This window comes from Callospermophilus lateralis, chromosome 1 (assembly GCF_048772815.1).
Source record: "Callospermophilus lateralis isolate mCalLat2 chromosome 1, mCalLat2.hap1, whole genome shotgun sequence".
In the NCBI taxonomy this organism is placed as follows: Eukaryota; Metazoa; Chordata; class Mammalia; order Rodentia; family Sciuridae; genus Callospermophilus; species Callospermophilus lateralis.
Window position 1 is genome coordinate 220156425 of NC_135305.1, and position 25543 is coordinate 220181967.

The 25543-nt window shown below is 54.7% G+C and overlaps 1 protein-coding gene across 11 annotated transcripts; it reads right to left on the reverse strand.

The window, feature by feature from the left end:
* Positions 1–2398: 2398 nt before the first annotated feature.
* Positions 2399–25484, reverse strand: Pnpla6 (patatin like domain 6, lysophospholipase). Of its 11 annotated transcripts, XM_077109606.1 has the most exons (36): positions 25347–25363; positions 24802–24847; positions 24230–24375; positions 24056–24124; positions 23639–23726; positions 23423–23505; positions 23166–23263; positions 20888–21028; positions 20634–20793; positions 20249–20329; positions 19932–20060; positions 19580–19660; positions 19336–19498; positions 18936–19019; positions 18412–18521; positions 18106–18273; positions 17931–18008; positions 12429–12634; positions 11821–11952; positions 11605–11728; positions 11137–11250; positions 10866–10941; positions 9434–9577; positions 9161–9224; positions 8708–8876; positions 8373–8555; positions 8141–8259; positions 7785–7941; positions 7322–7438; positions 7169–7238; positions 6608–6724; positions 4561–4862; positions 3664–3780; positions 3362–3458; positions 3164–3273; positions 2399–2686 (listed from the first exon to the last, which is right to left on the reverse strand). In XM_077109606.1, exons 3-36 carry the CDS (start codon positions 24251–24253, stop codon positions 2612–2614), a joined length of 4050 nt encoding a protein of 1349 aa, XP_076965721.1. In that variant the 5' UTR covers positions 24254–24375; positions 24802–24847; positions 25347–25363; the 3' UTR covers positions 2399–2611. The 11 variants fall into 11 exon arrangements, with proteins under 11 accessions (XP_076965721.1, XP_076705914.1, XP_076705897.2 ...); XM_076849799.2 differs by lacking the exon at positions 24802–24847 and having other exon boundaries at positions 25347–25484; XM_076849782.2 differs by lacking the exon at positions 24230–24375 and having other exon boundaries at positions 9434–9574; positions 24802–24893; positions 25347–25484.
* Positions 25485–25543: the final 59 nt, after the last annotated feature.

The window sequence follows — 25543 nt, forward strand, 5'->3', positions numbered from 1 at the left end:
ATGTAACATCTGAGGACAGATTTATTCAGTTACACAAAGAATAAAGAGTAAAGGCCTTGGAACCAGGAATCAAAGGACAGATTGAGAGGCAAAGAGACTGGTGCCGTTGGGACATGAAGAGGAGGACGTGGTGGCTCAGTCGGGATGGAGGCATGACCAGGAGCACATCTTGGGCTGAACCTTGAGCTTAGCGTGCTCCCCAAATCCAGAAATCTGGAGGGGCCGAGGATGTTGGGGGCTCAGAAGGAGTGTCTGAGGGGGGCCTTGGGAGTACCTCGGACAGCGCCTTCACTGTCCATGGTGCTGACGGCTAGAGAGAATGACAGCTGGTAGGACTTCAAACACAGTGCCGAGGAGAAGAGTTGTGAGGTTCCTCAGTTAACACCCACCCACCAGATGACCCGGGATCCCACTCCTGCGCACATCTCCAAAGAAACTGGAAGCAGAAGCTCAAAGAGATACTTGTGGGCCAGTGTTCACAGAGGCACGATCCACACAGGGAAAAGGTGGAAACAATCCAGCCGTCAGCCAAAGGATGAATGAGCACAACAGGGCCGAGCCACACCATGAAATATGGCTTAGCCACAAAAAGGAAGGAAATTATCCAGACGTGGTGGCACATGCCTGCAATTCCAGGGGCTCAGGAAGCTGAGGCAGGAGGATCACGAGTTCAAAGCCAGCCTCAGCAAATTAGAGAGGCCCTAAGCAACTTTGTGAGACCCTGTCTCTAAATTTAAAAAAAATTTAATAAAGGGCTGGGGATGCGGCTCAGTGGTTGAGTTCAATCCCTGGCACCCAATAAAGGGCAGGGGAGGAAATTATGACACACACTGTCAGGTGGCTCAGCCTCAGGACAGGATGCTCGGTGGGCTAGCCAGTCATGGAAGGGCAAATGACCCCCTCCTGAAGCCCCCAGAGGTTAGACCAATAGACAGAAAGTATCTTGGGGGGGCAGGGGTTGGGCTGGGGAGTCAGTGCTTAACCAGGGCAGAGGTTCAGTTTGGGAAGATGAGAATGTCCTAGAGATGGGTGGTGGGGTCGGCTGCACGATAATGCAAACACACCAAGTGCCACCGGTTTTTACACTTAAAATGGTTACAATGGTGCATCAGTGTGTCTATTTTACAACACACACACACACACACACACCATCCTACAGGACTTCCAAAGTGCCAAAGTGGCCCCGTGCCTCAGGCAGTCCTCTGCCACAGCTCCACTCTGGGTCCAGCCTACGTAGGGGCTCTGATTGGAGCCTCAAGGAGGCCAGGCTCAGGCTGGGGTCCCATAAAAGTAACACCTGACAAGGCACAATCATCTCTTTACAGGAGAGGTGACAAGGTTTCACAGATTAAGTAACTTGCCATGGCCACCCATGAGGTCAGGCTGGGATCCCCGCAGGAAGCCTGGATCCAGGGTCTTTTTTAACTGAAGGGGCAGTGAACAAAGGCCCTGGATCAGATCTCAGCACAGTGGGGACCAGCTCATTCTGTATGATCTCAGAAGAGCACACAGTAGGGACAATGCCTGGGAGCCCCTAGAGGACAGTCTTGAGCCCTGTGTCTGTGCGTATCTGTGTGTCTGTGTGCCCCTGTGTCTGTCTGGGGCAAAGTGGATCTATCCTTTGGGAACTGACTCAATAGTGCACACCGCACACCATTCAGCACAGAGTACCAGTGCACAGTAGGACTAGCCAAGGGTGTTACGGCTTGATTATGAACTGTCCCCAAAGACTCAACCAGATGACTGGCTGATGAGGGCTCTAACCACATCAGTGGATTAATCCATTTGATGAATTAATAAGTAGAACGGATATTGGAAGCTGGTGGAAAGTGTAAGAGGGGGACCTAGTGGTAGGGAAAGAGTCTTAAAGGGCATCCCTAGGGACTATATCTGGCTCCTTCCTCTGTGTTTCAGACTTGACGACTTCAAGCTGCTGCACACAGGACAGATGAGCGCACAGTAGGGACAATGCCTGGGAGCCCCTAAAGGACAGTTCTTGAGCCCTGTGTCTGTACCTGTGTGTCTGTGTGTGCCCGAGAGGTGATACCCAGCTGCCGGGAGGCAAGCAGCTCTCCCCCAGGCCCTCCCTCACCTTAGGCCTGAAGCAATGGAGCCAGCCAGCTGCAGGCTGAGGCCTCTGAACCCATGAGCCAAGAGCCTTTCCTCCTCAGGTGCTTGTCACAGCAACGAAAAACTGCCTGACCCAGGGGGGCAGAGGCCACAGAAACCTAGCAGGGATGGGGTGGGGTGTGTGCGAGAGGGATCCCAAACAGCTTTGGAACCTGGTGGGTGCAGGGAAGCGTCAGCAGAGTGGTGAGAGGACAGGCTCCAGGCCAGTCCAGACCCCTGGGCACAGAGGGTGGGCGAGGTGCCTCCCAGACCCAAAGACAGCACGAGGTCACTTCCAAGAGGTGAGTTTACTGGGGGACACAGTCAGTTGAGGGTCGTCAGTGCAGCACTGCCCACCCCTTGGGGCAGGGCAAGTCAGTCCAGTGTGAGGGCCCTGGGGCTAGGGGCACCCAGGAGTGTCACAGGCATAGCAGCAGGAGGGGGCGCCAGCTCCCCAGGCCAACTCCAGCCAGGTCCGGAGCAGGGGACCCTGTGGAGGTCCTCAAGTGTCTGCAGCTGAGCTGGGAGGCTCCTGGGGCAGGAAGCGCCGGTGCCGGAGGACCGTCTTCTCCTCCTCCTGTGAGGACAGGTCACACAGCCATGTCATCCACTACAGGACCTGATACCTGAGGCTGCTGAGTGCAAGCCAGCATGCCATTCAAGGTTAGGGACACCCGGCTTGAGGCATCTCCAGCCCAAACCTGAGTCTCGGGACCTACCCCCTCAAAACTTTCACCCCAGGGCTTATGTTGCTCCACAGAAGCCCCAAGGTCCTGAGGGTCATCACACACTGTCCAGCAAGATGACACTGACACTTCATGCTGTACCCGCTGCCTCTCCTCCACGTCTGTGATCCAGTGAAGGCTACTCAGCAGGTCATCCCAAGTGTGAGCCCCACAATGTCACCCAACACATGTCATTCCCAGCCCACCCAGACCTCGTGTCTGCGGCCGAGTAGGAGGCCCCTGGGACAGACAGCACCCACCCACCACGTCTCAGGGCCCCCTCAGCCCCGTGTGGGCCTGGCCTCGGGGCGTGGGCTGCGGGCTCTCACCATCTCTGAGGCAGTGCTGGGGCTCGCGCCCTCGGGGGAGCCGCCTTCGTCCCTCGAGCAGTCGGGTCCTGCGTCCTCCTCGTACTCCGTCAGGCAGTCCGATTCCTCCCCTGGACCAGGGAGTGGGCGCAGGTGAGCCGAGACCGAGGGTCTGCCGTCTCCAGCCAGCCCGCCCCCGGGGGTTCCCGAGCCCCTCACCGTCAGCACAGCCGTCGGAGACATAGCTGGTGGGGGGCTCAATCCGCGACACGATCTCCGCCAAGTCAGTGAAGCCAGAGCTTGGGAAGGCGAGGACCTGTGGGCGGCCCTGGTGAGGCTCTGGGAGTGGGGTCCGCGGGCCTGGGGCTCACAGGGGATCCTGGGACAGAGCTCTCAGGAGCCAGGGCATGTTTGAGGGGCTCAGAGAAACCAAGGGATGCACTGAGTCACTTGTGGTCTGGGGGAGAGCCAGAGGAGCCCTAAGGGGAGAGGGTGAGAGGGTCACAGGGTCACAGGCTCACGTCGGCACGGCGGCTCTCGTTGAGGTCTGTAGAGCGCCGGTCGGTCAGCATCTTCTCGATGACATCGCCCCGGCTCCAGCCTCCAAACACGGCCTTCCCGTACTGGTAGCCCACATCCTGCAGGAAGCAAGGGGGCTGGGGCCATGCCTGCCACCCCTCTGCGTATCCCCATTCTGTCCGCCTCTTCTCTGGCCCCTCAAATGCCTTATGCTCTGGGAAGTGGGCATCTGAGATTAAACCTATTTCAGAGTCAGCCATCTGTAGCACACTGGCCCCTCATCGCCCGTCCGTGCCCCCATCCAGCATTATCAACCTCTCCACTTATTTTCCCCTCAGTTCCATACAGTGTGCAAGGTACCAAATGACCCAGGAGAGTGCGAGCAAAAATATATCCAGGTCTGCAAATATGCAGGACATTTGTGGATATCACCATCCCCTGTGCCCAAAGCAGGCATCACTAATCCATCACAGCATATGTTCTCTGAGAGCCCAGAAAGGATATCAGACATTTTTACTCAGGGCCTCTGGTCACCATCCAATAGTCAATTCCAGTTGGCAGGGGCTGTGACATATTTCAGGGTCAACGGCATATGATACACACTGCTTATCCCTTTCCCACACCTGTGGCAGGCATTACTAATTGATCACCACTCACATTCCCACCCACACAGAAATGGCATTAGAAATCACTACAGTGCTTCAGGCAGGGCAGCTGGCACATAACAAGAAACTTAGCTCAAACACAGAACATGCTCAGCCATACTCCTGGGTACAACCACTGCAGACATCACTAATCCATCCGTGATCTCTTTCCCACAGGTTCCAGATATAGCCCTAGAATCCTTCCCCTCACACTGGTCTCATGCCCAGCAGGCAAGAGTCTCTCCACCCGCTCACATAGATCTGGTCGAACTTCCCGAAGTCCATGGTCTTGAAGCAGTCAATGGGTGGGCGCAGGTACTCGCAGTAGGAGCTGGACTTGACGACCTCAAGCTGCCGCACACAGGACACATACGCCAGGCGGGACTGGATCTCTGCCATGTCTGGAACCTTCACCTTGTCTGCCCAAGGATTCAGCCGCTTCCACAGCAGCCACCAGCCAGACAGGCTGTCCCCATAGGTACTGAGGTCTGTCTCGTCCTGGCTCCCCACATCAATGGCGATGACTGTTTTGGCACCCATGCTGCGGGCGATGTCCGCTGTGGGGCGGGGAGTCAGCAGGCTGCTCCCCACCAGGGCCCAGGGCAGGGATGTTCAACCCAGTCCCCCAAACACCATGCAAATGGTCATGCAAAAGGTCATGCAAACGACATGCAAGTGGCATGGAAATGCAAGGTGAGGGATGAGGGGGGGTGAGGGCCGAGAGGATGGTGACGTCTGTGCCCCTGGGAAGGCCCCCAGATGGGCCTGGGGCACAAGGACATGTCCTATGGCTACACCCAGCCCAAGAAGACACTGAGTCTCCATCAGACTTTGCAAGTTTCTCCTGTCAGCTCACAGTGCTGGGCATGTGTGTCACATCCACACGAGGTGCCTGCCTCTGGGTGGACCTGCCTCTCTGTAGCCATGCCTAGGCCTGCCTATGTTTGGGTCCACGTGTGCCAGCCCCCCTGTGGATGTGTGCTACTGCCCGTGTGTGTGCTGAGGCAGTGGGTAGTCTGTAGAGTGCATCCACAGTGGTGGCAAGAGTGCAGGGCCCGCAAAGAGCCACAGAAAAATAACCCAGCTCTGTGGGCTGCCATCTCTGACCCAATGATCCAACTCTGCTACTGTGGCACAGGGAACAGGTGAACAACTGGGCATGGCTGTCCCAATACAATGTCCACCTACAACATGCAGCACTGGCCTGAGGGCCGCAGTTTGCTAGCTCTGGGTCTGTGGGACTGTGAGCCTAAGTGTGGCCAATTCAGGTCTACCTGCGCATCATATTCCAGGGGCATGAGATTTTACATGTGGGGATGGTTACTGGGCATTGAACCCATGGTGCTTGAGTGCTGAACTATACCCCTAGCCCTTTTTATTTTTGAGACAGGGTCTTACTGAGTTGCCCATGCTGGCCTTGAATTTGTGATCCTCTTGCCTCAGCCTCCAGTTAGATGGGATTACAGGTGTGGCCACTGCACCTGGCTCAGGGGTGTGAAACTTCTTTGGTGCTGGGGATTGAACCCAGTGGTGCTTAACCACTGAGCCACACCCTCATCCTCCTTTTATATTTTACTTAGAGGGTTTTACTAAGTTGCTTAGGGCCTCGTTAAGTTGCTGAGGTTAGCTTTGAACTTGGGATCCTCCTGCCTCAGCCTCCCAAATTGCTGGGATTACAGGCCCCTGCCCACGCCCAGTGAGGGGTGTAAATTTTCTAAATTGTACACCTGTCTGCCTCTCATTTGTACTCATAAAGTCAGTGTGTATGAAAGAACACTTAACCTTGTCATGTAGGTTCCTAGTTCTATCCACACATGTACACACATGCACGCTGGATGGCGCATGCGGGACGAAGGTGACTACCCTGGCATGTGCAGACAAATGCCATTTCATCCATGCACGTGTTCATCCGTGCACACATGTCTGTGCAAACATGTGTGTGTGATATCTACCACATGAACACATAGAGAACACACGGGCACATATACCTGGTGTGCATGTGTAAGAGTCTTGTTCCCTGCTACGTGTCATGTATTTGTGCATAAACCTGTCCCTTGTGTGTGTGCCTCCACTTGTGTCTAATACAACACACAAGCACACAGATGTACCACGTGTGTGGCTGCACACACTGCTATTCACGGGCACATCGGCTATCTGCTCGTGTCTCTGTGTGGGCTCATGCATCTACACATTGCGGGACTGAGTGTGTCCTCTCTGAGCCCACCTCACACTCCTGCCTGCTCAGGTCTGCAAGTGCGTGTGCCAGCGAGTGCGTGTGCAGTGCGTGCAGGCAGCCACTTGCCTGGCAGGTTGTTGATGTAGCCGCCGTCCATGAGCAGGTGCCCATCCTTCGGGTCGCACAGCGGGGGCAGGTAGCCTGAGAGCGTCATGCTGGCACGCACATACCGCCACAGGGAGCCTGCCCATTGGGACACACAGACACAGACACGCACAGACACGCTCAGACACGCTCGGAGGCCCGGCCAGCCCCGTGGGCTCGCTGACCTGGCACGTTGTTAACGTAGCACCCGTCCACCAGCAGGTGCCCGTCCTTGGGGTCGCAGAGTGGGGGCAGGTAGGGGCAGTAGGAGGCACTGGCTCGGACGTAACGCCAAACGCAGCCTGTGGGGACGGCGGGAGGGGGTGAGGTGCCTGACAAGCCTGCTGGCTCCCCACCCCTGAAGATGGACATACCTGGGGCCTCTGGGGCATTAGTGGGTGATGGTTAGTGGTCGGTGGCTGGGCCAGGGTGGACGGTCACTCGTGTTAACAACGTCCCAGACGCTCAGCTGCCCTCCCCTAAGTACCCCCCATTCCCACACGGCCACAGCCTTTTAGCAGGGCCAGGTGGGACATGACCCACCATCTTTGTGGACACGCATGGCTGAGGCGGTGATGTCTGTGGTCACGTTGAAGTACGGCAGCCACAGGTCCTATGGGGACAAGGACCAAGGTAGGGAAGGGGAGGGGACACCCGCAGGGAGGGCGGCAGGGTGGGGCGCGAGGGTCAGTGTACCTCAATCTGCTTATCTTGGAAGACACGGTGGATACTGCGGTTAAAGGCCGAACCCGTGAACATGGAGGTGACGGGGTACGTGAGGTCCAACACGGGCTCCAGCACCGAAGTCATGCTCTAGGGGCCAAACGGGAGTCACTTGGGGTCACAATGGGATCATGAGTCAGGGGTGAGCCAGGAGCATACAGGGATGGTGACATAGTTACCCCTGACCACTAATAAAGTGGTCACTAAGGGTCTGGATTGCTCTAGCTTGGGGGTGGGAACTAGGGTTGCTAGCCAAGAAGTCACAGAGGGGTCACAAGGTCCCAGAGGTATCTCTATATAGGGTCCAGGCAGTGTCCACAAATTAAACCAGGAAGGGTCACTGAGCCTGGAAACCCCCTCCCTACCCATGTCAAGTTATGGTGGAATCACAGGTATGGGTGTTCCTGGATATAACGACCCTCACCCCAGTACACACCTTGGCCCATTCCCGGGCTCGTTGCTTAGTGCGGCTGGCACTGCGCTCCTCTGCGTACAGAGCCCCAATGAAGGAGCCGATGGATGTGCCACCCACCAGGTCAACTGGTACTCCTGCCTCCTCTAGTGCCTTCAGCACCCCAATATGTGAGCAGCCCCTGCAGGGGAGGAGGGGGCAGCTGGAGATCAGCTGGGCAGTGCCCTCAGAAGCTCCCCAGATCCCAATTGTCCCACAGCCAAGCAGCCTCTACCCCTGGGGTTCCCCAGAGACTAAACTCCGCCCCGCAGGCGCCCAGCCCCACCCAACGAAGCCTATGAACAGGCCCCGCCCCTGGGAGCTAGCTCCCAGCCGCTCACCTGGCCCCACCCCCGCCCAATACCAGGGCAATGGTGTTTCCAGTGAGCACACGCGCCAGGCGGGAGAAGTCGCTGTGCCGGTCTGCACGCTTGGAGAAAACCTTCTCATAGAGCTCATGCTAGGACAGAGGATTAGAGAATGGCAGCCATGGTCAGGGGCATGGGGAAGGCGCAACCCCGCCCCAGCCCCCAACCCTGTCCCCAGAGGCCACGCTCCGCCTAGGGCCCTCACCAGCTTGGCAGGGCTGCGGCGGGAGAAGAGTCGGCGCGGACAGCGCAGATGCAGGTGCCCCGAGCACCAGCTGCGCATGTTGAGCCACTCCACGGTGCGCGTGGGGCCGGAGCCCTCCTCACGGTGCAGCAGCACAAGCTGCTTGAGGGCACGCACTGCGGTGTTCTCGAGCATCTGTTCCAGCTGTGGAACAGGGAGAACGGAAGGTCACCGTTTTCCCTGCTTCTGCCCAGCCCAGCCTGGGTCCCTAGACACCAAGTCACAAAGGTGCACGTGGCCTACAGGAGGGCAGGGATGGGGTCCTGGTCTGGGGTCACTGAGTATGACTTGCAGACCTGGCCGAGAGTGGGCTCCTGGTCGCCCAGGCCCACAATGAGAATACAGTCAGCCTGACGCAGGCAGCGCACGGTCCAGGGCGTCAGTGAAGCGTCTGTCTGGTAGAGCACTATGCGGTGCGTATCCTCCTGCTGCGCCAGCCACCCTGACAGGCGGAACTCTTGGATGCTAGGATGGGATGGCAGAGGGTCATCTTGGGACTGTCTGGGGTCATGAACCCTCCCCTCTCACAGATCCCATAGCTCCACTGCTGGGGGGAACTTAGACACCCACACCCCCATAATGGAAGTTCACACCTCAGACTGGGATCCACCCCACTGTCTCCCAAATGACCCATGGGTGGGCTGCATGCTCCTTGATTCAAAGCCTCCAACCAGACCAGAGTCTGAGGCTCCAGACATGTCCCTCACCCTCTTGGTTCTCCTCTGCAACACCCCCCACCCCCAACACACCTATCCAGTGCAGAGGCTCCCAGGCGTGCCCGGATGATGTCACTGTTGAGGAGGAGTGTGGGACCTAGGGGTAGGTGAGGAAAGAAGGTTAGGAACCTCAGTCAACTGGCTGGAGCCTCTCCCGGGAGAGAGCACCTGTCGCTCAGCATGTGGCCCGGAGCCTGTCCTCACACACTCACCCAGTACCCAGCCCATATTCACTGCACACAGCACAGACCGGCCGGCCCCAGTGACTCACAGCCTTCTTTGCCCACACCCCTTCTCCTCACTGACCAATGGCTTGCAGAGCGTGCTGGAGCTCCAGTGTGAAGGCCATCATGGGTACCTCAGCACACACAGGCAGGACGGCCACCGTAGACAGGTTGCTGGCTGGATTGGTGAGTTCCGAGTGTGGGGGGACACCCAGCCCGGAGCCTGCTGAGAACCCAATAGATGAGGTTTGCCATGCAATCTGCATCTGGAGAGATGGACCTCCTTCTCCTCCATCCTCCCCGTTTACTCCAGGCTGCAGCCCTCCTCCCAGGCTGCGCCATGCCCTGACACCACCACACTGCAGGCCAGGGCTCCAGGCCTGGCCCACACCTTCACCCACCTCTCTGGTTAAAGCTTGGACACCTAACCTCCACTTTAGGCAGTAATTTCTTCAATGGGACCATTGCATGACTCTACAACTACTCAGATTCACTAGGGGTGTGTAGAACTGCCATTTCCCCACCCCATTCTGACCTGGATTCCTGCATCCAAACACAAAACCATGAGGAATAAACACACCTTTACCATACTTTCCCCCCCAGTTTCTCCACTAACAACCGGCACCGAGCCAGCAGCCCCCATTTCTTGCCTAGACCTCACTGCCTCCTTGCTGCTCAGCTCTCCCCTTGTGTGACAGCCTGAAGGTCCAATGCCCTTCAAGGTTCCACACCCCTATGCGACTTGCCCCACCCCCATCTCTCCCTTCAGTCAGTCTCCTTCTAGCAGCACTTCGAAGTCACCGAGCCCTGTGCACTTCACCTCCCAAGTTCTTTCCCATATCTGGGCCCCTGTCTTCAGAGAAGCCTCCCTCCCTCTCCCTCCAGTAGTCAGGTGACATCATGGTCCCATCTTGCCTTTTCACTATACTTGTTGGCTCCTGACATCTGTTCTTTCTCTTAATTTTAACGTTATGTCTTTCATGCCACCATGGCCCCCATCCTCCCAAGGGGGGCCCAATGACAGGGCTGAGGGGGAACTGGGTTGCCATAATGTAGAACCTTAGGCCCACATTTTGGCACAGCGCATTCTCCCAAGTATTCCAGTTCACAGAAATCACAGGCTTGGACGGCAGTGCGCCAGGAACTTCGGCAACCACTTCCTAGCGCACGCTGAGCCCTATACACCATCACACGGGCTCCACCGCCGTCACATCCTATGCCGCCCTTCCTAGAATGGTCAGGGTGTGGACTCCATTCCGGGGGCAAACTCATTGCTTAAGACTCTGCCTGGAGCGCTACGGACACTTTAGGAGTCCATAAGAAGCGTCCAGAGGTCCAGGGTTCGGTTTCCCAGCATGCACAGGCATCCGAGCTCCAAGCCCCAACAAACATCGGATCTCAGACTCCACTTCTGGTGTCAACCCCACAAGATTTACACACTGAATACCACTTCCCAGCATGCCCTGGGCGCCGAGCTACATCCCCCAACATACCCCAGGAGGGTGTGCTCTCACCTGGGAAGGGTCCTTGCAGCTGCTGCAAATTCCCTAGAATTTTCTGGCTTAACAGGTGGATAAGGCGAGTCACAACCTGGGGGTGTGGAGACCAGGGATCCAGTGAAACCGGGGAGTGACCATGCGGGCCCCATTCTTCCCATTTCTATTGGGGTGTCTGGAGTTCCCGTTACCTGGGTCCCACCCCAAGACCCCCACCCTCAGAAGCCCTGCTTTAGGTCCCACCATCTAGGGCCTCCACTCCCATCTTCCTGCCCACAAGAGGCCACACCTGCGGGTACCGACGTTTGATGTGGCCCAAGGTGCCCTCTGGGAGCTTGGCCAGCTCTGTGTCGCGCACTGCGTGCACCGTCGTAGCTCGCGGCTGCCGGGTCAGCGCCTCAACCTGTGGGCCACGTACATGACTGGGGCTGCCTGGGTCAGGAGGCCCGGGAAGGGGATGGGAAGCCAAGCGCAGGCACCCGGGGCCTCATTACCCTACCCACAGGGTCCCCCAACATGGAAGTGGAGTGAATCATGTCTCGCCCACTACACATAGTGCTCCAGAGATAGGGACAGGACAGAGATTAGATTAGATTAGTCTTCTGACTCTGGCTCTGAACGTACACTGAGAGTGGAGTATGTCAAACTCCTCCCCGTGAGGTGGGGAAGTGGGTGACTGCCAACAGAGAATTAGGGATGATGGGTACTGGGAGGCCTGGACTAGGAGAGTGCAGGTCAGGGATGGGGCCTTGCTCACCACTCCGATGAGGTCCCCACGGCCATACTCCCCCACCAGCTCCTTCTTGCCGCTGCCACGCTGGATGACGCTGCGCAGCCGCCCATTGAGCACTATGTAGGTGCAGTCAGAGCGGTCACCCTGCCTGGGGTGGGGATGAGAGGGGTGGGTCAGGAAAGGTCAGGGCCTTGACGTAGGCAGGCCCTGAGTGGAGAGGTGGACGCTGCGATGCTACACCTGTACAAAGCTCGTCCAGCCTCCACCGCCGTCCAGTCTATGGCAAAGTCCATCTGGCGCACAAAGGGCGACATCCTCGCAGCCACCGTGTGCGCAGCGCTCAGCACCACACTGGGCTGTGCACGCATGATCCTGCGGGCAACAGGAGGGTGTGCATGGGCTGGGGCCCCTGAAACACCTCAGAGGGAGTGGAGAAAGTGGGTGACAGCTTGGGGGTCAAACATGAAGGGTTCAAAATTATCTTATTTTCAGTGGTACTGCAAATTGAACCCAGGGCCACTGAGCCACATCCCCAACCCTTTGGTATTTTATTTTTTGAGACAGGGTCTTGTTAAGTTGCTTAGGGCCTCCCTAAGTTGCTAAGGCTGGCTTTGAAATTGAAATCCCCCTGCCTCAGCTTCCAGAAACACTGGGATTACAGGCGCACACCACCATGCCCAGTTACAAAATTACTTTAAAAGGGCACTGAGAGGCCAGATTTGGGAGCTCCCTTCTACCCCTCTGGGACTGGGGTAGACAGATGAGGTCTTTGCTTCTCCCACTACTGAGAGGAGTTGGGTTGGGTTGGTCCCAGCGCTCTGCCCACCCAACCCCGGGCCCAGTCGTACTCATAAAAGTCGGACTTGGAGATGCGCAGGAAGGTGCAGTCTCGCTGGGCACGCAGTGTGAAGATGAGGGGTTCCCCGGTGAGCACTGCCAGCTGCCCCACCAGCTCCCCTGGCTGTGCCACGAACAGACACACGTCCTCTGCCTTGTCGATCATGCGCTGGTATACATGCAGGCAGCCCCAAAGCACGAAGTGCAGGCTCACATCCTGTGGGACAGGGGCTGGGAGATGAGCACAGACCCAGCCAGCCACAGCACTCCCTCCCCAAATCCAGGCCAGTGCACCCAGGGAAGATGAAAGAAGGATATGTTGGAAAGGAAAAATAAAAGGAGGGAATATACTAGATATGAGCAACAGTCTTCCCCTGGTATCCACCTATAATTAGTTCTGGCACCTGTAATTAGATACCAGAATCCACGATGCTCAGCTGAGTTTCCTATACAAAATGGTAGATGTAGCTCCATCTACCCTGCACACATCATCCCATAGACCTCAATCATCTCTAGATGACTTATAATAGCTAATACAATGTAAATGCCGTGTAAGTAGTTGTTACACTGTATTGTTTAGAATACAAGCACAAGAAAGGTCTGCACATGGTCCATACAGACTACTATCATAGGCCTATCTACATTTTTATCCTGGTTGGCCAAATCCACAAATGTAGAACCTGCAAGTAGCACGACTACGATGTAACTCCCTGAATCAGCACTCAACAGACATTGCCAACAGATCACCAAACTCAATCCAGATTTAAGCTCATTAATTATTTTCTAAACAGTGGGAGGCTGTAAAAGCTATATAGGGAAGGCTGGGGATGCAGCTCTGTGGTAGAGTGCTTGCCTAGCATGCACAAGGCTGAGTCAGATCCCCAGCACAGAAAATTGTATGTGTGTGTGTGTGTGTATAAGTGTATACATACACACAGACACACAACTCAATAATAATAAAAAAACATAATCGGTGGGCTGGGGGTGTGGCTCATAGAGTGTTCTATGTCAAACATGTGTGAGACCTTGGGTTCCATTCCTAGCACTGCAAAAAAAAAAAAAAAAAAAAAGATTCATAATTTTAAAATAGGCAAAAGCTAGGAAGAGTCTTCTCTAAACAAGCTATTCAAATAGCCTATGAACACATGAAAAGAGGATCAAAATCACAAATTAGGAAAATGCAAAATAAAACCATAATGAGATATCACCTCATACCCAGTATGATAGCCAGAATCAGAAAGTGTTAGGATGTGAAGAATTTGGAATCCTCAGCACTGCTGGTGGAGATGTGAGTGGCGCAGGTGCTGGGGCAAACAGTCTGGCAAAAGTTAAAAACAGTCTCCCAAAGCTAAAGATAGAGTGGCCATATGAGCCAGCAATTCAACTCCCAGTATGAAACCAAGCACAATGAAATGGTATATCCATGCAGAAACCTCTCCATCAGCTTCACAGCCGCATTTCCACCAAAGCTGGAAAGTGGAAACTGTTCGTCAACAGGCAAGTGGACAACCAGCACTCCATCCATAGAATGGCTCAGTCAGCCAAAAGCAGTGAAGGTCTGACACACGCACAGCATGGGGGAACCCCGAAAATGCCACACTCAACAAAAGGAGCCTGACACAAAAGGCCACACATTGCATGACTCCATTTTACATGAAATGTCCAGAACAGGCAAATCTAGAGAAAGTAAACTGGCCGCACAATTCTGTATTAAAAACAAACAAACAGTTAAGAGGTGTTTTTTTGGGGGGTAGGGTTAGGGTTGGGGGGTTGAACCCAGGGGCCTTCTACCACTGAACTACATACCTATTTTTTTTTTTTTTTTGACAGGATTGTACTAAGTTGCTGAGTGGAAACTCAGTCTCTGGAGTTGCTGGGATTGCAAGTGTGCATCCTCACTTCTGGGTGTTTTGGGGTTTGTTTTTGTACTGGAAATAGACCCCAGGGCCTCCTGAATGCCAGACAGAGTTTGGGGCAAGTACTCTACCACTGAGCTCCACCTTAGCCCTAAAGTTTGCCCTTTAAATTGCATGGGAGGTGCATTACAGCTGACTAACACAACCGCCCCCCCCCAATAAAAGTCCTCTTTGCTCCTCTGCAATTATTTCCCTTGATCCCTGCTGGTTTCCTTTTGTCTCTTCTCCCTACAGTATACTGGAAAAACTTTTTTCCATTTTAATTTCTGGGGGAGGAACCTGGGTCTCCCACATGCTGGGCAAGCATTAACCACAGGACATTCACACAAGCTGTTCTCTGCCTATAACAACCTTTCCTGCAGCTAAGCAGTTAACTGCTCTTCATCATTTCTCCTTAGCTTGGAGTCCTGAGAGAGGCACCATCCTAGAAATAGGGGTGAATCTTTAGCGCCTAGAACATCTCCTTTGTGGCAACCAGCCTGAGGATTTTACGAGGGTCTGGGTAATCCTTTGAGTCATGTATCAGAACTGCAGCTTCCCCTAAGGCGGAGTCCACACTGGTTTTTCCAGCCTCTTGTCCAGTAGGCAGCACAAGGTGTGGGACACAGCAGCTGCTCAGTAAACACAGGTTTCTCTTTCCTAGCATCAGCCTGACCAGCCAGACACCTCCTCTTTCCACCCCCATAAAAATCAGGAATTGAAATTGCCCTGAGAAGGAAAGATCCTACCCTACCTACCATGCCACCCTGTCTGGCACCCAACAAAGCTCCACCTGCCACAACATTCAGGGGTCCTTGGGTAGGACACAGCCCAGGAGTATACACACATACCTGCCTGCTAGAACCTCCGATGACAGAATTCCAGACATGGATATACACAGGCACTACCAACAATAGGCTACCACTTATCAACACACAGAAGTATGTTATGTGCCTGTTTAGTTCTCAGAAAGCTGGCTGTGCTAACAATGTTCACAAGGAGCCTGTTTGCAATACAGGATGAGTATCTCTTATCCAAAATGCTTAGGACCAGAAGTGCTCTAGATTTCATTTTTTTCTGGATTTGGATATTTAATATATAATTAAATATATTAGGGATTGGACCCAAGTTTAAGCATGAGATTCACTTGTTTCTTACACACTTAAGGTAATTTTATGTGCTATTTCTAAGTTATCTGTCTTGACTACAGACCTTCCGGTGAGGCCAGGTGTGAGATTTTCTACTTGTAGTGTCAGATCAGAACTAAAAAGCTATGGATTTTGAAGCACTCTGGGCTTTAGATTTTTCAGGTTAAGGATGCTCAACCTGTGTAGAAGCAAATTTTTGCCACATGCCCGTTAGATACAGCACTAGTATCCAGGATATATAAAGAACTAAAAAAACACCAAAATAAAAAAAACAAAAAACAAACAACCCGATCAATAAATGGGCTTTAGAACTACTCTTAAGATATCATCTCACTCCAGTCAGAATGGCAGCTATCAAGAATATAAACAACAATAAGTGTTGGTGAGGATGTGGGGAGAAAGGCACACTCATACATTGCTGGTGGGACTGCAAATTGGTACAACCAATCTGGAAAGCGGTATGGAGATTCCTTAGAAAACTTGGAATGAAACCACCAATTGACCCAGCTACCCCACTCCTAGGTCTATACCCAAAGGACTTAAATCAGCATACTACAGGGACACAGCCACATCAATGTTCATAGCAGCTCAGTTCACAATAACTAAACTATGGAACCAACCTAGATGCCCTTCAATAGATGGATGGATAAAAAAACTGTTGTATATACACGTAGTGGAATATTACTCAGCATTAAAAGAGAATAAAATTATGTCATTTACAGGTAAATCAATGGAGCTGAAGAATATCATGCTAAGTGAAGTAAGCCAATCCCAAAGAAACCATGTTTGAATATTCTCTCTAACAAGTGGATGATGATTCATATTGGAGGGGGGCTGGGAAAAATGGAGGAACTGTGATTGGGCAAAAGGGAGGGAGGGAAACAGAGGGAGCATGGGGGCAGGAAAGATGGTGGAATGAGATGGACATCATTACCCTAGGTACATGTATGACTGCACAGATGGCATGACGCTACATTGTGTACAACCACAGAAAGGAAAAGTTGTGCTGCAATTGTGTACAATGAATCAAAATGCATTCTGCTGTAGTATATACCTAACTAGAATAAGGAAATAAATACTTTTTAAAAATTAAAAATAAAAACACCTGTATAGAGGTTCCATGAAACCATGTGCAGGTGGCTTCCCCACACCAGTGTGGGTCACCTGGAGTGGACACTCCCTTATGCTGGCCTGGGTGTTCTTGCATCCCAGGCATCTACCCACTGGCAACCAGAAGCACCACCCATGTCATGACAAGCCAAAGTCTCTTTCCACTAGCAAACGTCCCCTGGGGGGCAAAGTCTCATCTAGTTGAGAACGACTGGTCTGATGTTTTGGAGGGAGGAGGACAGAGTGGTCTCTAACAAAGCCTAGAAGACCTAAGCAGGCCTTGGGATTGCAGACCTGCATGGCCTCTTGAGGGCCAGGACAGGGCTGGGTTAACTTCAACAGTGTCCCAGATAAGCAGGGCCTGGGGCCCTGCACTGCCTCAGCCTGTCCCCCAGGGACTGGAAACAGTGGGCTCAGGCCTTACTCAACATCCTCTTGGCAAAGGAGCTCACCCTATGATGAGCAGCTCCAGAAGTCAGCAAGACTGCCCTATCAAGTGCCAGAACCCCCAGTCAGCCAACAGGGGGACTGCCCACCTCTCTCACCCAGAAGTGGTACTGGGGTATCAATACCTTGGTCATGTCACTTGAAGTGTCACCCTAGCTACCCTTTTCCCCACCACTGGGAGTTGCTGCTAAACTTTCACTTCCTGTGATTCTCGTAAAACTTGCACATCTCTGAACACTGTTTCTGCTTACTACTCCCATTCCGCAGACTGACGAAGCTGAGAACCTTCTAGATCACTTGCTTAATATCATACAGGGAGCTGGGACAGAGTTGGGGTTTCAACTCTGTGCGACTCAGAAGCTCCTCCTCCACACCTCCTGACCATGAGATCATGGCCAGGTGGGCTCCCCTTGGTGGGTCTTGGTTTCCTGGGACACAGTGTGGAGGGGTGAATAGGATACACTTTCCCACACCTCCTGGTGCTTCCAGGAGACACTGGAACCCACCCCTGGGGCTGGCTCATGGTTTCCAGGTGCTGACTGCAAATCACACCCCTTGATTGAGTACCTATTGCAGCAGGGATCAGGACTGGAAGCAGACAAGATGACGGGGTGCACTGTAGGATCCCATAGTCAGAGAACACAGGCCATAGAAGAACCAGGGCAGGTGGGAGAGATCTAGGGGCTGGGGCCCCAGGAGAAAGGCCTGGGGGGCTGGAGGTGAAGTGTTGCTGGGTCCAGAGGACATGGTGTAGGGGAGGAGGTAAAAGATCACAGGATCCAAAGGTTAGAGGCTGATCACAGGATGAGGGTCTACCCCGTGGGGTGAGGTGTCAGTCATCACATCAAAGGTCGGGGATCAGGTCAGAGGGAGTGCTGGGGGTGCATAGGTAGAGGTCAGGGCTCAGTCTCACCTGGTCCCCCTGGCGGGCAATGACGGTGCCGGCTTTGGCATGATGCAGCAAAACTCGGCTATTGAGGAGGGAGGGGTCCTGGGGAAGGAGAAGGGTTGAGAGGGGCACAGCCAGGCCTCCCCTCCCTACCACCAGTTCCAGAACTCCCCCACCCCGCCCCGCCCCAGCCATCTACCTCAATCCGCATCAGCTTGGCCAATTCCCGCTTTGCTGCTTCAAAGATGCTGCTTGTCTGGCGGCCCTGGTAGGGCCCGAAGGGGCAGCCACCGCTGGCTGACTCATCCTCACAGTAGCTGTACTCACAGGCGCCCGCTGGCTGCTCCCGGGGCTCCTGAGTTGGGGTCTGCATAGGGCAGGGCCCGTCACCTCTGCTGTGCCCTCCCCAGCCTCCCTCCTTGGGGGACGACACCCTTGGTCAGGCCAGACTCAGGCCAGGGTCCCAGAAAGAAACTGCGGGGCAGAGAGAGGAACAGGGGCCTACCCGAGCAGGGGCTGCCTGGGGCCCCCCAGAGGCCTCTTCTTGCAGGGACACAGAGATTCGGCCACGTTCATATGCCATGTCGAAGTCAGAGCGGGGGCCGCCCTGCAAGCCTGAGTGAACGGGGGACAGCAGAAACGGTAAAGACAGGGCTGGGTGCAGCTCGGCGGTGGACACGGCCCCAGCATGTGTGAGGCCCTGGGTTCCACCCCCATGCCACAAAACAAATAAATAAATAAAAAAACTCAAGAGTGACCACAGCCACATTCTAAGACCAACCCCAACTCCATGTGGACTGCCACAGCCATGGCTGACATGACTAATCGATGGCAGACCTGACTTCTCTGCCTCTGCATCCTTCTCAACACAGCTGGCAGAATGTCATCCCAGTGAACACTCAGAAAGAAGGCACCCAAGGAAACACTGTCAGCGTCCCGAGCCCACAGGTTAATACTGGAGGCAGCCCTGCCTGAATTCGAATCCACAAGCTCAATGCCTCACCCCACACGGAGCCCCCAGCTCCAAACCTGAGATGTCCACTGGCATGGAGATGCAGCGACTCAGCAGAGGGGCTGGGGGTGCTTCCAAGGATGTGGGCTTCGTGAGGTCCCCTGGGGGAGACCTGTGATCAGACCCTGGCCGTTGGAGCCCATGGGTCCAGAGCTAGGATTAGGAGGGGGGCCTGCAGAGGGGTCAGCTGGGAGTCCCTAGGGACCGGGGTAATAGGAAAAGTGACCCCAATGAGTCCTTGAGGCTGAGGTTGGGGATTCCTGACCAGACAGAAGTCAGACCCAGGTACCCAGCTAAGGGATGCCTGGGGGAATGGAAAGGTTCACATCGAATCTGCAGGACTCAGTAAAGAATTGGGAGCTGAGGCAGGAGATTAGACTGGGCTGGCCTTCAGTTCCTGGGTGTCATGGTGGGTACCTATAGGTCCAGGCAGTGAGGACCCAGTGGGGTCAGGCGGCCGGCCAGGGGTCTCCCGTGGCTCCTCGGTAGCTGATGTGCTGATCATCCTCTTGGAGCCACGCACTGGGCTGGTGCGGCTTGGGAGGCCAGGGCTAGGGAACAGGCGTAAGGGCTGGATCTCCTGTCAGGACAGAGAGCGGCTTGTGGCATGTCCCAGGAGTCCCATCCTGCACCCGACCCACCGTGCTGCTTCTCAACTCACATGACTGAAGAGCTCATTGGTCAGACCCAGGTAGTTGTGAAGCGCCAGGAAGGTGACTCTCTGCAGTCTTACCATGATGATCTGTAGGATGTGAGGGGTGGGGCCAGCAGGCCAGGTCATGGGTGGGGCCAGAGAGGGGAGCGGGATGGGCGAGGCAGTTAAGGAGGAGTCAGCAGCTGGAGAGGTCTGCTGCCCAGGAGTGATAACCACAGCGTAAGCGCACCAGCTCCAGGCCTGCTGGCTGCCGGCTGCTGAGCTGCGCCCCACTGATGCCTGGAACCAGTTGGGGTGGAGGTTAGTGCGCGAAGTGGGGCCCCTGGGGTGTGTGGAGCGAGACGAAAGGCCTGCTGACCTGCACCACTCGCACCAAGCTCTCGGGGTACTTGGTGAAGACGGCAGAGAAGGCCTCCACAGGCAGCCGAAGCACGGTGGAGTCACGGGCTGCCCGGGCAGACACAGTCCGCTGGGGATGCTGGTGACCCTAGGGCGGGAGCAGGCATGAGGAGAGACAAGGTCAAGGGTTGGGAGCCATCTCACTGTTCCCCAATCCTTCCAGCCAGTGCTTTCAGGAACCACCAGCAGCAAGCATCGGAGCCAATCAGAGACGGGTGTCCTCATAACCAGCCTCCCTCCCAGTCCCAGTCCCGCTGCCCATGAACAGTCACTCACAGTGATGACATCCAGGATGCTCAGGAGGCTGTTGACACTGTCTCCAGGGACCACTTCCTTCACGACACACTCCTTCCCATCCTGAGACACAGGGACCACTGACCACAGGTGGCCTCCCCTGATAACTGGCATCCCACCCCTGACCACACCACTGGCCCCCTCTGAACCTACCCCAGTGATCACTGAGGCCCCTCCCTGAACACACCCGGACCTCCTGACCAGCAGTGGTCTTCGGCACTTCTCACTGTCACAGATCACCCCAAAGGCCCTCCCATTCCCCATACCCTTCCTAACACGACCACCTCTGCTGACCAACAGTAGTGCCTGACCCCAGGGTCCATCTCCAGTACTCAGCTTCCCGTGGTGGCCCGGGCGTCCCACTCACAGGCCCTGGCAGGCAGAGCTCCAGCAGCCCATCCTGCACCACGTAGATGCTGGCATCCGGCTGGCCTGGCCGGAAGACATAGTCCCCCTGGCCGAGCCGCTGGAAGACCATGTGCCGGCACAGCTCCAGGAAGAGTGGCTTCTCAAAGTGGCCCAGCACCCTGTTGGATGGGTGGTAGAGGCAGGGAGACATAGAGGGTCAGACAGTCCCAGTGCTGCAGGCCCCTCCCACACCACCCTGGCCCCAACACTGACCGGACATTCTTGAGCATGTATAGCACCTCGGAGGGCAGGTGGGAGTTGGCCAGGTCACCCTCAGTCAGGTCAGCCTCCAGCACTGCGGGCGGGGGCTCCTTCCGCTGAAGTGTTGGTGTCTCTTTCTGGATACGCAGGATCCTGGTAGGAGGAGAGGGTGAAGTGGGGAGCAGAGAGAGGGCTCAGGCAGACCTAAGGCCCTCAGAGAGCCCTTACTAGGGTTCACATGGAGCGCACTCTGGCCCACTGGCCACATCAGGCCCGTCGCCTATTTCTGTAAATTAAGTTTTGTTTGTACACGCCCACATTTGTTCATTCACAAATCTACGGCAGCTTTCACGCTACAATAGCAGAGCTGAATAACTGGGACAAAGATTGACTGTGGCTCGCAAAGCCTAAAAGGCTTATTACCTGGCTCTTTACAGAAAAAATGTGTGAACCCTGATATCAAGCCCTGACACTGCCTTTCCACTAGTCATAAGTCCCTAAAATGGACCCTCTAGTTCTCTTGGCAGACCCTTGACATAGCTTCCAAAACATGGGCAGACCTTAGAAAGAAGGTCTGTTTGTCACAAGAGCCCTGAAATTTTCTTTCCAATAGCCACAGAGTAGATTCCTGAGACAGTCTTCCTAGCGGGAGCATGCCTCTGAAGTTGCTTCTGTTACATAAGACTCCAGATACAGTATCCATATTCTCTGTAAAGATCCTTCAGGTTAAAAAAGAAAGAAAAGAGGGGCTGGGGTGGTAGCTCAGTGGTAAAGTGCTTGCCTTGCATGCATGAGGAACTAGGTTCGGTCTTCAGCACCACAAAAAATAAATAAATAAAATAAAGATATTTTGTCCATCTACAACTAAAAAAATATTTTTAAAATAATGGAGAAAAGAAAAAAAAGGAATCAAAAGATAAAAGTTTCCTAAGACACCCCTTCTTTTTGGGTCTCAGGGACCCTGAAACAGCCTCTCTGAGGCCACAGAGATCCCTGGGACAGTCTTCATGACACATGGGGAATACAGATACGTGAGCACCTCTCATCACGCAGGAGGGTCCTTCTCCACAAACTGCAGTTTCTGCTGTGACAGCCCTTCTCCTAGCACAAGATCCCTGAGACAGACTCTCTAGAATCAGCAGACCCATGAGTTAAACTCAGGGATGTAGAGAAATCTAAATACAGTAATTCTTCTGACAAAAGAGATCTTGAACTAGCCCTTTCTCAAGGTCACAGAGTTCTGGGATAGCCCTTTGACAGTCATTAAGACATTAGGGTAAACTGGGCGCGGTGGTACATGCCTGTAATCCCAGTGACCAGGGAGACTGACACAGGAGGATTTCAAATTTAAGGTTAGCCTCAGCAACTTAGCAAGACTCTTAGCAACTAAGTGAAACCCTGACTCAAAATTTTTTCAAAAAAAGAAAAAGAAAAAGTATTGTGGATGTAGTTCAGTGATTAAGAACCCCTGGGCTTAATCCTCAGCACCAAACAAACAAACAAAAAAACAAACAAACAAACAAACAAAAAAAACACATCAGGGTTGCTCCTGAAGACAGGGGATACAACCCTCATGATGTAGAGAAACCTGATATTAGACTCTACTGATCCTGGGAAACCTAGACAGCCCTTCTCAATCACAGGAAGCCTTGCAATGCCATGGCTGGTCCTGGGATGACCCCTTAGGACAGACACCCCATGATGCTAGGACCCCCAAAGTCAGCTCCCAACTTAAAAATATATATGGAAGAGCCTTCTCAGACACTTTGAGATAGCTCTCTGATGCTGACAGGGGCCCCTTCCTATAATTCTAGTGAAAGAAGATTTTTGAGATAGTCTTCTGAGAAGAAAAATTCCCCAAACAGCCTCCTTAGTGTCAGAAACCCGAGGCAGATGACAAAGAGATGCCTTGTGATGTATAATGACTGCGGAGATTTTTCTAACGCCTGGAGAATGGAAGCTAGGGATAGTTCCTCTAGCAGATGACAGAAAGATTTGAGGTCGTCTGCAATAAGCCTTCTAGTATGGGGAGACTTCAGGTGTGGATCCCTAAAAACATGGCAAATAGCCTTCAGAGATAGCCCTGTGGTTAGGGGAACACCGCTGAGACAGCCTCAAGAAGAGAGACCCCACACACATGTGTGATAAACAAGAGCTCTGACATGACCTCTCAGAAGAGAGCCCGGGATGTCCCTCCTATGTGGGAAGATTCCTGATATCTACACTTTGGTGTATACAGCACTCAAAAGGCCCCTGAGACAGCCCCCAGGCACACCCAAGACAGTCTTACTTCTTGGCAATGTTGAGCATCTTAAGTTTCTTCTTCATGCGGGGACGGGAAGTGGTGGAGACAGAGGCGTCCACCAGGGAGGAAGTGGATTGTGACACCTGGGAGAATTAAGGGGAGGACGGGTCAACTGAGAAGAGGGGAGCCAGATCCAGGAGCCCTGAACCAAGATGGGTAAGGGTGTCCACTAAGAAGTGTAAACAGGGAAAAGGCAGGGCCCCTGTGCGGTCAGCGCCGGCCTCAGGGGGTCCTGGACTCACCTTCCGCATAATCTTCCGGCCATAGAAAAGCACTTTGTCCCTCTTCCGGAACCGATACCGGGGGCCTTCGGGGGCTGGGGTTTCTGGGGATAGGAAGGGAGAGGGGCGCTCTGAGCCCTGCGCAGACTCCAGCAACTCCACCTCTACTGCTTCGGAAACCCGGGCTTTTCGGCTCCCCATCCCACAGTCCTCCCAGAGGGGCCCTCGGGGTCTCACTCGGCACTCGCAGCCTCCGCACCACCAGGAGGATGAGCACGGCCGTGACCAGCACCGCCACTCCGGCCCCGATCATCACGCCCAGCACCTGTGGGACGAACGGCACTGGCTGCGCACCGCATATCCGTCCGGCCGGGCCCTCCTCGGAGGGGGCAAGGACGTCCCGGGTCTCATCCCACTTCGCCTCCGCCCCCGAGGAGGTCGTATTCAGCCCGTGACTCGGTATCCCCATCTGCAGAATGGGCCAGCGCAGCTCCCTCCCCGGGGGCGCGACTCTTTCCTGCGGCTCCGCGGCTCGCGGTGCACGCCGGGAAACGTAGTTCCGCCCGAACAGACAAGATCTCGTTATCGCGGGGCCGCGATGGCGCACGCTGAGCACGCTGGGAGTTGTAGTCCCTTCACAATCCCACCCCTTACCATTCCAGTTTGCAGCGGGGCCTCCATTGACTGCTTCAGGCTGGGCAGCAAGTCTGAGAGCCCAGAGTCCTGGGGAATCAAGGAGCAGAAGGAACCCGTGCAAGTCGTCAACCTGAACCTGCCCCTCCCCTGCCTCAGCCCCTCCCTTTGCCTGAGGCCCCGCCCCCTAGGTACCTCCGGCTCGGGTGGCTTCTCCATTCACTTAGGGCTGAGTGGAAGCGGCTGGAGGGGCGCTGGGGAACCCAGGGATAGGGTAAACTGACCTCCCGACCTGGCCAGGGAGCGAGGCGGGTCTCGGCTTCTTTCCTGGCTCCCTTCACCTACGAGTAGGGCCGATCAGACGCCCCGCCTGTCCAACCCCACCCCGAGGCCAAAGGGTAGCCTGGCACCGTCAGCAGCCCGCAGGCAGGTCCCGCCGGGCATGGCCCCTTCCGGCTGGTGGCCCTTATACCGGCGTCTCTACCCTCTGCAAGATTGATCAATTTTGACCCACGGTCCTTAGGCTGCATCCCTCCTTCGTACTCCCTACGAAAATCGGATGTTTCACCCCAGGAAACCGGAGCCCTCAAGCTACGGGGTTGAGAGGTCGGCTGGACACTTGGCTCTTGGCCTAAGCCTGTGTCCCGGAAGGACCCAGGACCTGGGGCGTGAGGGAATACTGTCGGGGGCTCCCATGGAAGGGGTCCTGGGGGTGGGTTGGCCTCGAAAGGTGCCAATGGTTTAAGCTAGGGTCTACTGTCACGTACCCGAGAAGTTATGGGGTCTGTGGCGGTGCGGAGCATCACTGGGACTCTGGGAATGAAACCGGCGCCATTGCTGGGAGGCGTAACCAGGGACGCTGGGATTATTGGGGGAGCAATGGAAAGTTACTGCGAGATTCTGAGGAATACAAGACTACTAATGGGAAAACCGGGAGCTGGGTGGGTCCGTTACTGGGGGCCTGGGAAGGACGCTCCTCGGAAGATACACAGTAATGCTTGAATCTTACTTGGACTTTCCGGGGACGTTGAAGGTATTTCTGGCGCCGACAGAATGTTAATAGAAAATCAAGGGAATCACCGGGCCCTAAGACGTTACCTGGAAAATTCTTAAGTGTCTACTGTCCTTCCACCCCAGGCGCACCTGGCTACTGTGCGGAAACACCCGCAAGGAACTAGGAGGATGGGAGCATTAGAAACTCGGGAACTACTGGGACTCTTAACAGGACAGAACTTGGGAAAGCCAAAGCTCTCTAGCCATACTCAAAGGGGACGTCCCTACTGGGCCGATGGAAGATGGAACCCGGACTCACCCAGGGGCCGCAACCGGGATCCACTCCGCGCCACCGCTAGCTTTCCGCCCGGCTCTGCTCGCGCGGCCCCTTTAAATTATTCGCCTCAGGGCTAGCGCCAGCCCCGCCCCACGCCTCGCTAGGAAGGTCTGGCCTAGCGGGCCGGGCGGAGTCTGGCGGCGCCTTAAAGGGGTAGAGGACCCTTTACCGCTGGGGCT